The sequence below is a fragment of the Camelus dromedarius genome, chromosome 21 (genome assembly GCF_036321535.1).
Source record: "Camelus dromedarius isolate mCamDro1 chromosome 21, mCamDro1.pat, whole genome shotgun sequence".
Lineage (NCBI taxonomy): Eukaryota > Metazoa > Chordata > Mammalia > Artiodactyla > Camelidae > Camelus > Camelus dromedarius.
The window spans coordinates 12,412,041-12,427,417 of record NC_087456.1 but is presented as its reverse complement, the minus strand read 5'-3'; the positions used below and the strand labels follow the sequence as shown (position 1 = coordinate 12,427,417).

General features: G+C 44.0%; 2 protein-coding genes across 12 annotated transcripts in view; one reads left to right on the top strand and one right to left on the bottom strand.

Annotated features, from left to right (window-relative positions):
• The window catches only part of PACC1 (proton activated chloride channel 1), a 41,511-nt gene extending 34,203 nt beyond the window's left edge, over positions 1 to 7,308 (top strand). For 7 of the 10 annotated variants that reach the window (XM_010992131.3, XM_064477172.1, XM_064477169.1 and 4 more), the window contains 4 exons: positions 2,020 to 2,162; positions 3,433 to 3,577; positions 5,650 to 5,757; positions 6,365 to 7,308. In XM_010992131.3, the coding sequence (XP_010990433.1) occupies positions 2,020 to 2,162; positions 3,433 to 3,577; positions 5,650 to 5,757; positions 6,365 to 6,526 (558 nt within the window). In that variant the 3' untranslated portion in view covers positions 6,527 to 7,308. Of the gene's footprint in view, positions 1 to 1,985; positions 2,163 to 3,432; positions 5,758 to 6,364 lie in introns of all 10 variants that reach the window. The other 3 variants (XR_010377139.1, XM_064477170.1, XM_064477168.1) reach the window with 3 other exon arrangements.
• A 1,733-nt stretch (positions 7,309 to 9,041) lies between these two features.
• Positions 9,042 to 15,377, bottom strand: part of PPP2R5A (protein phosphatase 2 regulatory subunit B'alpha) — a 59,542-nt gene continuing 53,206 nt past the window's right edge. For both annotated transcript variants that reach the window (XM_064477167.1, XM_010992132.3), the window contains 5 exons: positions 13,224 to 13,274; positions 12,797 to 12,916; positions 12,588 to 12,715; positions 11,751 to 11,852; positions 9,042 to 10,254 (listed from right to left, as the gene is read on the bottom strand). In XM_064477167.1, the coding sequence (XP_064333237.1) occupies positions 10,122 to 10,254; positions 11,751 to 11,852; positions 12,588 to 12,715; positions 12,797 to 12,916; positions 13,224 to 13,274 (534 nt within the window). In that variant the 3' untranslated portion in view covers positions 9,042 to 10,121. The remainder of the gene's footprint in view (positions 10,255 to 11,750; positions 11,853 to 12,587; positions 12,716 to 12,796; positions 12,917 to 13,223; positions 13,275 to 15,377) is intronic.

Below are 15,377 nucleotides of genomic sequence, written 5' to 3'. Positions count from 1 at the left end.
GGTCAAATCTGCAGTGGCCACTAGAAAACCCTCCCTGGGCCGTGTGGCTGTCGGCTGTATAGACTAGGGGGGCTGAACAGCCCGCATCCCCCCATCCCCACTCCCTTCATTTGCAGTGAGATGTCTTCAGAAACGTGGGCTTCTGTTGAGTCCAGGGGAAAGCGAGGGTCTCATCTGGTCCTCCTTTGTCCATCTTCAGATTCTCATTTATCTTCTAGTTTCTCTAGTGCCATCGACTCAACCTTGTTAACTTTTACCAAATGCTCTGTTTGCTCTGGCGCAGTTAGGGTCACCGCCTTTCCAGCCTGCAGGACCCGCGTCTGTTCCCTCACTGCCTGCCGTATTCCCAGTGTCCACATGTTAGGCCGATGCCTCGTGTTTCGGTGGTGGGTGCTACGGCACTCCAGTTCTGGAGAACAGCTTATGTTGGTCAGACTGCAGGCTAAGCTAGTGGACACACACTCTGGACAAAGACAGTGGCTGAGATAAGGGAGAAGTCTGTTTCTTTCTCTGGGGACATCCGGGTGTGCCGGCAGTGCCACTGCGTGGGCAGTGCTGCCTCGTAGGATGGTCAGCGTTGGCTCTGTCTGTCACCCTGCTGTCCCCGGGCGTTGTCTTGGTCCTTGTGGTCAGCGCTGGCACGCCAGCACGCACACTGCCCGCACCTGGAAAGGTGAGGGGTGGAGGGCAAGCAGTCCCACTCTAAGGGCCTGGCACGGAGCTGCGTGAGTCAGCCTCTGTGCCTGTTCCAGGAACTTCGTCCCGTGGCCACATCTGAGGCCAGAAATGAGGTTCCAGCAGGCGACTATATTCTGCGAAAATCTGGGATTAGGGAAATGGTGCTAGTTCTGTGGAAGGAAGTGGATGATGGAAACTGGGGACAGTTAGCCTTCTCTCCTGCCACTTAACCTGTCATGGAAAGATTGAGAAATAAAGAGACGAAGATCTCTTGGAAAATGCACTAATAACTAGGAGTGGAGTGGCAGTGTTAGAGCAGTTAAAATGAAATCCCAGGTGCAGGGAGTTCAGTGAGGGATGTCTATATTGATAAGAGGGTCAAACTCCACTTCTGTCCACTAAGATTTAACAGGCATAAATCTTCATGTGCAAAACAGCACGCCCTTTGTATACCTGAGGCAAAACCTGTTAGAAGTTAATACCAGCACCTTAGAGTGTGACTAACACCTCTCTCCAGAAATTCGCAGATCAAACGGACAAAGTATAGTAAGGATAAGAATGGAGAGTTGAATTGCACAGTTAATAAATTCTGAGTCAGTGCATGTTGTAAGACAGTACAAACTCTGAATATCTGTGGAGCATTTGTAGAAGTAAAGGTATTTTTCCCCAGTTAATCTATAAATTCAGTGTCATCACAGTTAAAAGTCCCAGTTGATTTTTTTCATGAAACTTAAGCTAGTTTTAAAGTACATTTAGAAGAGCATGTGCACAAAATAACCCTGCCAGGCTTGGGGATGGGAGGCACTGACTGCTCAGTCAAGATACCAGAACAAGTAAACGTTTGCTCAGAGGTCAACCCTCCATCTGCTGTGCGAGTTAGATTGCTGTTTCACACCATGTGTACAAACCTGAAAGGCGGACATACTGTGTATCTAAATGTAAACAGGTTAAAAAAAGTTCTATGAAGGAAAATATTGATGTAATTTTGGAATTGCTTAGCAAGCAAAACCTAGAAACCTAAAGAAGATCTGCAAATTTTAGTACGTCATATTTCGAGCTTCATAGAACAAATGACATGAGAAACAGTTAACAGAAAAGTGACAGACTGGGGAGAAAAACACTTGTTTTTGTCCTTTCTAAATAAAGAGCTTCGGCGGCACAGCCAGTCAGTGAGGCAAGCTGATGAGGATGGTTGTGCTCAGCCCTGGTCCAGGCGCTGCTCCCAGGGGGCTGAGGAGGATGGGCTTCCCAGTCAGTGCGCAGACTCTGAAGTCTCTGTATGCCTGGGGCTCAGGGTCTCCACACAGCCCTCCAGGCTGGCTGTGGCCTTTGTCTCTGCAGAAATCTGCCCTGATTGTGCAGGGGCCCCGGGAAGTAAAGAAGCGGGAGCTGGTCTTCCTCCAGTTTCGCCTGAACCAGAGCCGCGAGGACTTCAGTGCCATCGATTACCTCCTCTTCTCGTCCTTCCAGGAGTTCCTGCAAAGGTGGCCTTTCAGAGCTCAGGGCGGGCTTGCTAGACACTTATCTTACTCCAGCTGTGCATGTCCCTGGGCTGGGGTGGGGGTTAGGGAGGTGAGACTGCAGATGACCCACTGGCCCCGAAAAAGACCAGCCTGGAGGAGGGCCTCTTCACAAAGTCAAGCAGGCCTGGTGTGGGGTTTTCTGACCGCACACGCCCAGTCGGCTGTTTCCTGGAGGGAGGCTTGGTCTGGCCCCCTGCTCCCTACTGGGGCTGCTGAAGACAGGAGGAAGCCGCCTGGGTTTTGTGAGCCCCTTGAGAGCAGTCCTTTCCCAGGCCGTGTCCCCCGCGGTGGCAGGGAACTGGGTCCAGCCCTGAGTGAAGGCTCAGTGCAAGTTTGCCACATGTTTCTAAAAGGAGGATGACAGTTCCTGTCCGGTGCTGCCATCCTGGGGGCCCAGGGTGCTCGTGGGGGGTAGGAGCATTTTCTACACATGCTGAGCTGAGGGTGACTCAGTCCCTCCAGGTCCTGTAAGGCCCTGGGGCTCCATTTCAAGGAAGTAGGCCGGCAGCCCCAGCAAAGGGGAGGCTGTTCCCCCAGCAGACAAGGCCATGAGCTGTCTCCACTGTTCACACCCCACTGCCCCATCCTTCCCATTCTGGAGCTTGAGGCCTCCGCCTTGGTATCTTCTGGCTTTTTTGCCACTTGGAACTCCCTGTCCCGTCCCTGCATGGAGCTGGCCTTGTGGCCTCCCTGCCGAGCCCTGTCTGGGCCGCTCTCCTGAGCTTCTTCAGCACCACGCTGCCGTTTCCACCTACCCGTGTGCACTCTGCTCTTGCTGCATCTGCACCATCCTGGGCAGATGCTGTGGGTGTCCTGTCTGGCTGAGAACTCCTCGAGGAATGCTCTTCCCCTCCCCGGGCCTTCCAGAGGGCAGTGAGGGCACCTTGGGCCACTGAAGGCTGGAGTTCTCTGAGGATTTGGGGTGGGGTGGGGCACCGTACTGTGGGCACATCTGCAGCCCTCAGTGCCGGCTTCTCTGGGAGCAGGGGGTGGGGAGGACAGGGTGGGAGGGAGGAGGGCTTCTCTCCGTGCTCCTGCCTTAAGTGACAGCTTCCTCTCCAGCAGCTCCCTCTCCATTTGGAAGCCAAAAAGCAGAACTGAGGACGTGGGGAGTGGGCAGCATCCTGGTGGTACCAGCAGAGAAACTGGCTTGAAGTAGGGGCTGGAGTTTGAGTCTGGCACGTTCAAATCTTGCCTGATTATTTTGGACCTTTCTTCTCTGTCCTCCAAGCCCAGACAGGGTAGGCTTCATGCAGGCCTGCGAGAGTGCCTATTCCAGCTGGAAGTTCTCGGGGGGCTTTCGCACCTGGGTCAAGATGTCCCTGGTGAAGACCAAGGAGGAGGATGGGCGGGAGGCGGTGGAGTTCCGGCAGGAGGTAGGTGGTGCTGGGCTCCCTTCCCTCTGCCACTGACTCCACCCTGAGTCCGGCTGCAGGGAAGCTCACAGAGGGGGCGACCTTGCACAGGGTCTTCAGGGCGGGTCTACCTTCACCAAGATGAAAGGGGAACCCCTGCCAGGGAGTCGGGTTCTTCTCTGGGCAGTGCCCTTTGCCTCCATCACAGCAGCCCTCACAGAGCACACAGGTGGAGTGTTTCACAGAGTGGGTACCTCGACCTGCTGTGTCTGACACCAGAGCCTGGGTTCTTACCTCTGCACCCCTGGTGCCCTGACAGGCTGGTGGCTGCATAGAAATTTGATTATTTACAGGGAAGAGAGTAGATACAGTAGCCTCTAAGTGCTGGGTGTGTGGTGATCCATTGGGATGCAAGAAGAAAATAGTAGTTTTCTTTTGATTAATTTTTAAATTTCATCCTTTTACTATTTTTAAAATGCATGTAACATTAGAACAATAATAGTAAGTTGCATCACTTGCAAGACAGTTACGTGTTGGGTACATGCTCAAAATTTTTTATTGGTGGGGAAGTGCGATTAGAAAGCTTTCAGCCCAGTGGCCTGGAGCTAGGAGACACGCTGGGAGTTTCCAGCTGTGATCCCGGCAAGAGATGGACAAGACCTTGGGAAAAGGCATGGTGGTGGGGATGGAGGGATAGGACATTTTGTGGCCTCAGCAGGGCTCATGGTCATTCACCACCAAAAGCCAGGCCACACCCCTGCCTGTGGGGCAGTGGCTCTGCCTTCTTCCCGGCATCCACACCCAGAGCCAGACCATCCCCGTGGGTTGGTGGCTGGGAGCCTGCAGAGGTGGCGAGGACATAGCTCTGTTCTCGCAGCCTCTGCTCCTTTTTTGAGGTGTTCCGTTTGGGCTGGACTCTGAGGGGCAGTATTAGGAAGGGACGGAGTAGAAGGATTCACTCCATCCGGCGGTGCTGTCGTCTGCCGGAAGCCATGCACTCTTCCAGGTCTACCCCTTCCCATGCTATGGCTCCTGACCATTCCAGATTGGAGGCCTTCGGGAAAGGCTTGAAGCCACTTTTCTTCAAGGAGGCAGGCTCTTTTCTTGCATTAGGCAGTGACAACCCCCTGGCAATAGATTCTTAAAATATTCCTATTTTGTAAAATAACTGTCTTCTCCTGGATTTTTACTCCACACTCTTCTCTGAAAACTCCCAGGTTCTTTCTCATCTGGTCCCCAGATCAGCTGAGGAAGGAGACTCGATGCGTGCACCGTACAGGCAGGTCTCCCCAGTACCCCCGGGCTTTCCTGGTCGCTCCAGCCATGATCTGAGACCGGAGGGCCGCACCTCCAGGAGCCTGTATCCTGCAGAATGTTCTGTGTGCCTTTCATCACTGTCCACATTGGGAGTCCTTTGGTGGGGGATGTGAAAATTTCTGAACAAAATTTTAAATGCTTTTATATTGTGTTTTAAAGTTTAAAATTCTTTCCTATGTGTTGTTTCATTGGAGCTTCATAGCATCTCAGTGAGGTGGGCGTTTTGTCCCGTTTTATGAGTGCAAAGTGGAGGCTCAGACCAGGTGACGGCCCAGCCCCGCCTCTGGAACCCGTCTACTCGCAGCCTCTGTAGTAACCGGTAACAGGTCTCACCAAGCATGCCTGCTGTTTACAGGGAGTGCTGGGCTGGGTAGATCTGTGAGGCTGTGCTTTGTCCCTGCAGACTAGAAGGGTTGACATACTCAGTAATTGAGGTCAAGTATTTTCAAATTTGGGGTTTTTATGGCTTTTATCTGTGAGTCGTACACAGTACTCTGAAATGGTTTAATCATGGCAGATTTCGGTGACAATCCAAAACACCTGTAGTACACACCAGGTCACATCCATTTCCTCAAAGAGCCATGGAAACCATGGTAAGGCCTTGGCCCTGGGACCAGTCTCAGGATGTTGTGTAGAGATTTCTGGCTCTCTTCCTCCAAAAAGTGGTGTGAGGAGAGCCAGGGTCTCAGATTTCCTAACTGCCCCCTCTTTCCGCATGGCCCAGGTCAGGGAAGGACCCAGAAGTGGTAACACTGCTTTCTCTCCTCTCTGCCTAGACCAGCGTGGTTAACTACATTGACCAGAGGCCAGCGGCTGAAAAAAGTGCTCAGTTGTTCTTTGTGGTCTTTGAATGGAAAGACCCTTTTATCCAGAAGGTTCAAGACGTGAGTATCACCTAAGACTCCGAAGAACTGCCAAAGGAGTTTGTAGGATAAATCTCTGCTGAAGTCGAGAGGGTTTTGGCTTAGTGGTCAGAGAAAGGTGAGGGGCCTAGACGGGTTGGGAACTCTAGGTGGGAGGAAAGTGTCACAGGCAGCGGAAATCAGAGGGGCCAGCCTGGAGGCGGGAGTCCACGAGGTGAGTCACTGGGCCAGATGGGAGGGAGGTGTGAGTAACTGAGATGGGAAGAAAACAGGAGGAACAGGCCATGTGGACTGGGCGTATAGTTGGGGGGAAATTTGTCTCAAAGCAAGGTCACCTTGTGGATGAGGCCAAAAATTTAAAGCTCACTACTGAATATCTTATTTGTGCAGAGCTTTTTGGAAAAAATAATTTTCTTCTTTCAGGATCACTTTATTCTAGGGAGGGATTAGTATTTTTCTCCTCAAACTGAGCTATGGACAAAGTATAGAATTATGGCTGTTTTAGAACCCAGTTGTTTTTCTTGTCACCCGCAATAATATTTTTGTGTGTGGAGGGGGCTCTGATAATAATGCTAGGAATCAAAATTGAAGCCAACTGGTAAAGTTCTGTTTGTTTCTGTTTTACAAGATCATCACCGCCAATCCTTGGAACACAATCGCTCTTCTCTGTGGAGCTTTCTTGGCATTATTTAAAGCCGCAGAGTTTGCCAAACTGAGTGTGAAGTGGATGATCAAGATTAGGAAGAGATACCTTAAAAAAAGAGGTCAGGCAACAAACCACATAAGCTGAAGTCGGCTGTGTTGTTCATCAAACTGAATTAATGGAAGTCCTCATCGCTTCCATTTTGGTAAACCCGGCTGCCAGCAATCCTGTCCTCACTTGAAGAAATGGGCCTTGCTGGGAGACTGGCCTGTGACATTGCAGCTTCTAACCTGGCCCCAAAAGAGACTGTTGGAACAGATCCAATGGATAACCTAAACGTTATTTAAGTATTTAAATTATTAATGAATGTTTTAAGACATATGACATGAATAGGGTTTGTGGAAGATGGAATTAGACATACATCAAGTCTTCTGAAGGTTTGTGGAAGAAGCCTTTCTTCTTACTTGGTTTGGTGTATAGTTAAGGTCTGACAGGATAATTAAGACCCTCACCTTAGGTTTTTCTCTTGAGGTTTTTAAAATGGACAGAAGAGAATGTGATGTTCACCCCCTGCCCTGCCCCGTGCTGACGCTCCAGACGTGGAGGTAACGCTGTGAAACGGGTGCACCGTGCACAAGGAAGGCAAGCCCCTCGTGTCTCCGGTGCCATCTGCTAGCCTCTGACATGCTCTTTTGTTCGTTAAATATGAAATGAGACTTTTTTTTTAAAGCTACCAGAGACTAGTTAATTAGATTTCTCGTGGACTGACTAGCCGCCTACATGTCTGGCTAGAGTATGTGTTGATACAGGTATGAGTGTGGGGTGATTAGCATGCAAAAGCCCTAGGATGTATGTACATAGTAGGTGCCTACTCAGTGTATTCTGACTATTTCATTTAACAGGTAAATAAAAGTTAGATTCATACAAAAGGAATCAGTGTGCATATCTGCTCAGTAGGCACCAGTATGCTTTCACTTTGGAACCTCCAAATAAAAGGGAGTGTGAGCCTGGACACCCAAAATGGACGGGCCTGGACTCCTGAGGTATGTCATGACTACGTCCCAGGGAGGGCAGGGTGGGCAGGCGATGGGTGGCGGGTGGTCAGGAAGCGACGATGAAGCCCCAAGAATGAGCTTTGTTAACCTTCCTGTCCTGCCAACCCATCCATCTGAGAAAGGGGCACCCAGGAAGACCTTCAGAGCTTCCAGCCTAGCCTATGACCCAGATGAGTACCATCTGGGTATTTTTCACATGGTAGCCACTGGCTGATTTAAGGTTATGAAAATTATTTCCAGAGTTTTAAATTATTTGTTTGCCCTTTGCATCCTAAGAGGACTTGGTAGCATTTCTTGAATTTTGGAACCTGACTTTAGATAATTCAGAGAGAAAAACTCAAATGGTATGAGTGGGGCATTTTTACTCTCATGTCTAATTTAGCAACAAGAAACTTTTTTTCAGTTGAATTACTAAAAGTGAACTTGTGTAAGGAGCTATTCCCTGCTATTTTCTATGCCACAGAAGCACGCAGATTCAAACTTAAGCCTAAGTCTTATCTCTGTAAAATCTTCTTGTAAGGCAAATGCAAAGCCAGGCATAAAAGTTTACATTAACAGTATTGAGAAACAAGTATGTGTGTTTTTAAAGCATCTCTAAAGATGACATACCACTTCAATATTAAATATCTAATAAAATTTACTCCAGTGAACATACTAAAACTACTTCCTGTATTGTAGAAAGTTGAAAGACCTCTTGAATGTGCTTTAGCGTAAGTAGCTAATTAGGCAGTGAGCATTTCTAGTTCTTCAGAGAAAACATCTTTCACAACTGTTAGCTGCAGCCTGCCCAGATGCACTCTGGCTGCTCTTCAGTGAAATAAATATATGCCTAAATCTTCCACAAAATAGACATTTAGACCCAACCTTCACTGCTGGGGAGGCCAGGGCTTGCCTTTTCTGTGTTCGGATTGCCCTTGTCGTCTACGTGCGCTGCCCCCAGCTGTCAGTAATCCCAGCCGGCCTGGGGCTGCTGTGGAGATCTGGCAAGAACACCTGATGGGGGTGGCCGAGGTAAGGCGGCCACTTGCAAATGGTGTAAAATGTGAGCCAGGCACTGTAAGAGAGTCTCTCCTGAGGCCACAGTGAGCAGAAGGAGTTGCTCTTACAGTGACCTCGGAATAGTGTGTAGAAGCCAAGCTAGAGTTTCTCATGAGTATGAAAGAGTAGAAGCAGACCTCAGTACCTGAAAGCTGTATAACAACTCTGAACTCTGCCACGGTCTCCCTGCCCCCACAAAAACGTGCTATTACTTACAGATCTTTTGAGATTTATCCTCCTGAGTCTATTTAATTAAAACTATGTACATACGTACATACATTTAAGGTTAAGTTAAATCCACCCTCTGAACATAATAAAGGGACATGAAGGAAGATGGGAGCATATCCTAGAACTTAGAATTTTATGTGACTATTCTATAAAATAGACTTTGGTTAACAGCTGGAACACTCTGGCACATAATCTTCCTTTTCTTTAAGGCAAATTGTGGAATATATTCTATTTAAACTTTTCTGTATATACATGTATGTACGTACGTATGAACAAAGGGGGCAGGCTTCTTCTGGATGCCTAAACTTAGTGCTGAAAAAAAGCAAAAACATAAGGCAAAATACAAACATAGACTTTATTAAATGCTGCTCAATCCCTAATGAAGAGCTTTCATTACAAAACAGTTCTCCACACAACTGCAAGGTAAGAGACTGGAATGGTACTCTGATAACAAAATGTGAGAAATACCTCACCAAGTGAAAACATACACGGCCTCTCTATAGGCAGCTTTTTCAGAGCCCTACAGAAGAAGCCTACTGCACTTCCTTTAAATAAAGCCAGGCAGTGACAAGGAGCGCTCCTCATCACCACACTGTGGGTCTCGACGCCTGCCTGCATCCCTGTGTCAGGAGGGACTGGAGAGGGCAGCGTGCTCTGTGAGGACTGGAAAGGCCCTGCCTTCAGCCTTTGGGAGGAAGAGGAGGAATGAACTGAGAGGCCAAGTGTTCACTGCACTGCCTCCACTCATCTGTGCTCATCACTCTGGGGAGTTGCAGGTGAAGGGGGATATTCATGAGGGTCAAGCTAAAGAATCTGGTTTACTTTCCCAGCTTTTACTTGTAATTTGTGCTTTAAAAAGCCTGGAGATTTAAGTTTTTGCTCAAATTCCAGAGTAGAGTAATATCTCTAATGAAGGAAGGCTTAGGGCAGGTAATTCCCTCCATCATATGTCTGGGAGAGGTGAAGGGAAGGGTAAGAATTACACCTTAGTTTTATTTTTAGGAAACAGTCTTTTTCCTAGGATGTAACTAAGGTCTGCAGCAATGTGAAAAGCACATTATAAAAGGGGAAATATACAGAGCAGATTACTCTATCTATGTGCAACACAATCAAAACAAGAATTCAAGTCATAATTCTTACCACTCCCATAATTATTTCACTCAGTATCAGATGATAAAGTTCAATTCATTTCTGTGAAACTTTAGAAGTGACACAAATCAATGATTAGACAAAAGCTACAATATACTGTGGCCACGATATAGCACAGGGCTATGTTTAGTCCATATATTTTTTTCATTTACAGTTGCCAGAAAAAAATTGGCCTTTTAATTATATTATACTGATGAGGTTTGTTTCATAATTTTTACATATTTCAAGAAAGTGTACAAAACCACCTATCCAGCAGAAGTGGGAGGCTTTTTTTATTCATCATTTGTATTGCTGAGAATACTGTGCATGTTGTAAGCACTGTTCTGCTTTTCTAGAGCTTTCTTTAGCTTTAGCTCCTCTAATTTTTTCCATAATTCTTCACGTTCCAATTCCTTCTTTTTCTCTCTGTAAATCAAACATCTTGTAATTAGAAATTTTTATTTCAGAGCTTGAAGAAACATGCTGTTTGGCAGTTTGCTAAGGAGAATACACTGTTCACTCACATTTCACTTAAATCCCTCTACTAAAGCATTTGAGGTCAATTACCTAGAGCACCTAATTACTCCCTGACACTCTCCTATGTCCACGCATCTCCTGTACCCACTGCAAGTTACTGCTTGCTTTCTCTCTCCTACGTATTATCACCGCTACTGTACCACTGGTGCTGTATGGCTGACAGAGTACTTTCACATTAACTTTCTCATATAAACTCCTTGCAGTGGCTGTAGTGGTCGTGATCACCCTTCTGCAGACAGACGGAAGGGCTGGCCCCTAGGTCAGTCTGGACCCATTTCCAGGTGGAAGCACCACATCCCTAGCTACTAACCAGTGTGTCTATCTCGTTTCTTACATGTCAAATGAAAACTTTCAAGTTTGAATAATCTCTAAAAAACAAAACTTAAAATACGTTGTTTCGCATACTTAATTTCAGTAATATGGAAAACATTTCTGAATAACTTGGACTAAACTATTCTGAAGGGCTACATGAACATGGGAAAAAAACCAATGGGCCTACCATTGTGCAGTTATGTATGCCTTATGGGCACAAAAGTGGTAAGATATGATTATTCTGAGTCCCATGAAATAAGCATTTTTCAAATGTAAGTAACATATAGGATCCTAGTCATCTTTTCCTTCTTCCCAGTGCTTCCTGGGGCTCAAACTATGTACCTAATTTCTATTCCTGCCTGAAAGGTGTTTAAAAGAAATAATGCATTGAGTTAGTTTTTAACGGACCAGGCTGGCCTTGAAGAAGACCTATCCTTTCTATACTTGCCACTTCTAGTCAAAATAGATCAGCTTTTCCAAACAGAATAGGTAGTACACTTACGAGAAGTAAAAGGGATCAGATACAACAGTTACTGCCCACCTTAAGTTTGAAATAAATGTGTGAGAGGAAAGTGATTTTTAGAAGATTATAAGTATCCGTTATTGCAAGGAACAAAATATCAATAACACTAAGCCCACAGGCATATCATTATGTGAGTTTCCTCTTCTGAAAAGGGAGCTATACTAAAATGTACAGTTTAAAAACTATCAAATTATTGTGCAAGGAACAGTTGGAGAATAAGCTCACTATGGAAACCCATGTGGCCAGAAACGATTCTCATAAATGTAAACGAAATAAAATTGTGTAAAATAGGATTTAAAATTCAGCATAAATTATATTTCACAATGCAGATGCTACCGGGCTGCTGCAGTCTAAGATCATAATCTAACCACTAGGAGAAACTTATCTAGAAATGACTTTAAAGTGTTTACTAGAGACATTCAAATTCTATGCTTAAAGTAACTGACTTCTTAAACATTATTTTAACTTAGAGAAGATACCTTATTAGACTGACTCACCTTCAACTAATCTAAAATGTACAAGTAACTTTGTAATTTAAAATGTCAAATACCTTTGTCTCTCAGCTTTGTATGAGCTAGTAAGGTCATCAAAAAGCTTGCCATTCATCTCCATGAGGGTTTTCAGCACATTGTATACCAGTGCTACAATGGTCCTAAAATCAAAATAAGCCAGTGCTGTGTTACTGATGCTACCAACAGACAGGAAACGTAACACTGTCGTCTCTGAAACGAGCTACGTGCTGGCTGATTCACTTAATCCATTTTGGAGATGATAAACTGAAGTTCAGGAGGTTTAGTAATTTGCTCAAGGTCACAGCCAGTGGTGGTAGAGATGGTATGGTTCCAAAACTCAAATCCTTTCCACTGTATCATGCTTAGATTAAATCCTAAAAATGTGGTTAGCTTCATGCCCGCTCTAGAGTCTACCGTTACAAACCCCCAAGTATAAGAGCATTAGAAGAAGTTGAAAAAGATTCAATTATCATAACTTAGAAGAAAACAGGATGTTACAGAATTTACAGAAAACGGATGCAGTCAGCATCACTGCTACGATCTTAAGCACTGCAGTCTCTCCCCGGGCTGGCCTTCTGTGGAGGGGAGACTGGATACTGGCAGCACAAAGTTGTCTCTGCATGCCCTGCAGATGTTGGGTTGGTCTCCCCACAGGGTTTAACCATACACCGCTGCAGGATGTCACACAGAGTCCCTAGATTTGCAATTCTAGTTGAAATTAAGAACATACAGACACATACATTTACAACTTCGTAAAGCTCTGTATATAAGGTGCAGAATAACAGAATGAAACTAGTATTTGTATGAGTTATGAGATCAAATGACAAAAAGGTTAAACACCCAAGAATAACACAAACAACAAAAAAGACACTTACGGATTCCAGTGTTCTTTGGAGATTTTATACAAACTGCCAAACATAATTGGCAGAATTTTATCAATATTCTCCTCAATCAAACTAAGAATATATTCATTATTCCAGAAGTACAATGCCCTTTCTGCAACCTAAAAAAGACATTTAGAAATGTGAAAACTAAAAGAAAAGAATAGTATAAAATAAAAACGGCTTTGCTGAAATCATCATACCTGAAAATGAGAACTGGATACACACTTGGATATTTGCTTAAAAAGGGGCTCCTCAATTTTTTTGAATTGTGTTGGTTCAATGACATCTAAGATTTCTTCAATTTCTCCTAAAAACATCACCTAGGTTAAAAGAATTTTCTTTTAAGAAACATTATATGACAAATTACATGATGTTAATATAGGAAACACAAATGAGAATTTGTGAGATTATGAGACTATAGTCTACAAATTAAACAGTGGACAAAAAAATCTTGATGGTATATGCAATTTACTATAATGTACAGCTGTTCTACCAAGTCTCTAATCCCCATGGAACATCTCCCACTTGGTAGCAGTTAACAATACACCCGGCCCCTAGGGGCATGGTTTACAGACCTGAGATTCAGAAAGTTCCAATAAAATGAACTTTTTGTTAAACAAAACCCACCTCTTTCTGACTGCATGTTTTTGGCCAAAATTTTAGCAATCCTCTGATCACCTGCAAAAAAGGGAAAAAGTCCAGCATGAATTAAGCAATGAAGCTGGTTAATCCCAGGGCATTTTTAATAACTATGATAATATCAATACCCATTCTCAAGTAGATCAATATTATTTAACATCTAAGTGTATCTCTGACTCTGCTCAGCTTTAGACTTTTACCAATTCAACAAATATTTGCTGAATGCCTTTATACCAGATGGTGTTCTAGATGCTAGGGACACACTGATGAACAAGACAGAAGAGGTCCCTGATTTTCATGAAGCAGGACAACCAACATAAGTTACCAATTAAACTTATAAATAAAATAGTTGTAATAATAGTAAGTGCTACTTTCTACTAAGAAAGGAAAATGAGATAATAACTTGGGGTGAGGGAGGGAGGTTATTTTAGGGGGAAATTAAGGAACAGATAATTCCTATTATTTAAATCACTATGAAACACGAAAAAAGCCAGAAAGCTTCCCATTTATTTCATGGCTGGCACAGTCTTGATAACCCAAATATGACAAAACAAGGGATCATGAATTTTAAGTAAACATAGTTGCAAAAATTTGTATTAAACTAAATAGTAACAGAACAATCCTAGTTACCCAATAACTATTCCAGAAATTCCAGGTGGTGGTTCAACTCATTATAGTTGCAGGTTAAAAGGGGAAAAGAAAATTATATGATCATCTCAAAAGATTCTAAACAGTTATTTGATTTCTTAATTGACTATATTCTGATAAATTCTTAGTTCTAGCTTACTAAATTTTTATCAGAAACCATCAGCAATCAACTTACATAATGGTTTCTTGGAAACAGGTAGTACAACCATCTGGGCCTGGTGCTTTTGTGGAAATAAATCTTTGACAGCCTTTTAGGTCATTTTACAGTTATTGGTCTTGTCCAGTAATGAAGAATACTCATCCAAATTAAAATTGGGAAGAACATTGTTCTGGAGCCCATCCAGTAAGATAAAAAGGATTTGATGAATAATGTTGGAAAGGAATACCAGAATTATACTTATTTGTCTAAGTATATAATAATAGTAATATAATAAAATGAGTGTGAAAATTCAGTTATGTGGCTATATAAAAGATAAATATATAAAAATCAATATCCTCTAAAACAAAGTATCAATAACAAAAATAAGAAAATATTCCTTTCATAACAAAATTAATGTGCATAGAGAATAAAATTTGAAGAAAACTATAGAACTTTCCTGAATATCATGAAAGATTACAAGTAGATGAGATGATTCAATACTGTACAGATATTTCTCCTACACTTAATCTGTATATTTAATATAATTTCAATCAAATACCAATTGAATTATTTTCTGAAACTAGAAACATTTATTCTAAAATCCATAAATGTATACAAATCGCCAAGAATTATTTTAAGGAGAGGAGGGGGAGAATTAATGGAATGGAACCTGCACTAGATATCAGTAAGTTAAACAATAAGGTATTAGTATGGAAACTAGCAAAGATACATGACATAGAGGAGTATTCACAGAGATGCAAGTATATATAAGGTTTAATATATGACAAAGGTGGCATTTCAGTTCCATGGGAAACAGCTGAATTAGTCAATTAGGTGGTGGTACTTGAACTGGTAGCTCACCAGTTAGAAAGAAAAAATGTAGCTCCTTGTTAGGCAGACTCCTAAAATGATCATCTATGATCCTTACTTCCTGAATTCCCACTCCCGTGTAGTCGAGCCCAACCCTTAAGTGTGGACTGGCCTAGTGACTTGCTTCTAACCAACAGAATGTGACAAAAGGGACAAAATGTCACTACCATGAGAAAGTTGTAGAAGATTGTGACTTCCATCTTACCAGCAGACTCTCTAGAACCTTCTCATCTTGCAAGCTTTCATAAAACAAAGCTGCTGTGTTGGAGAAGCCCAAGTAACAAGGAATTGAGGATGGCCTCTAGCTAAGGGCAGGCTAGCAAGAGCAGTCCGACAGCACCTGAGGAACTGAATTCTACCAACAACCACGTGAACTCAGAAGCAGATCCTTCCTCATCTGAACCTTTATATGCAACCCCTGCCCTGGCCACCACCTCAGCTGCAGCCTTGTGAGAGACCCTAAGGCAGAGAACCCAGCTAAGTCA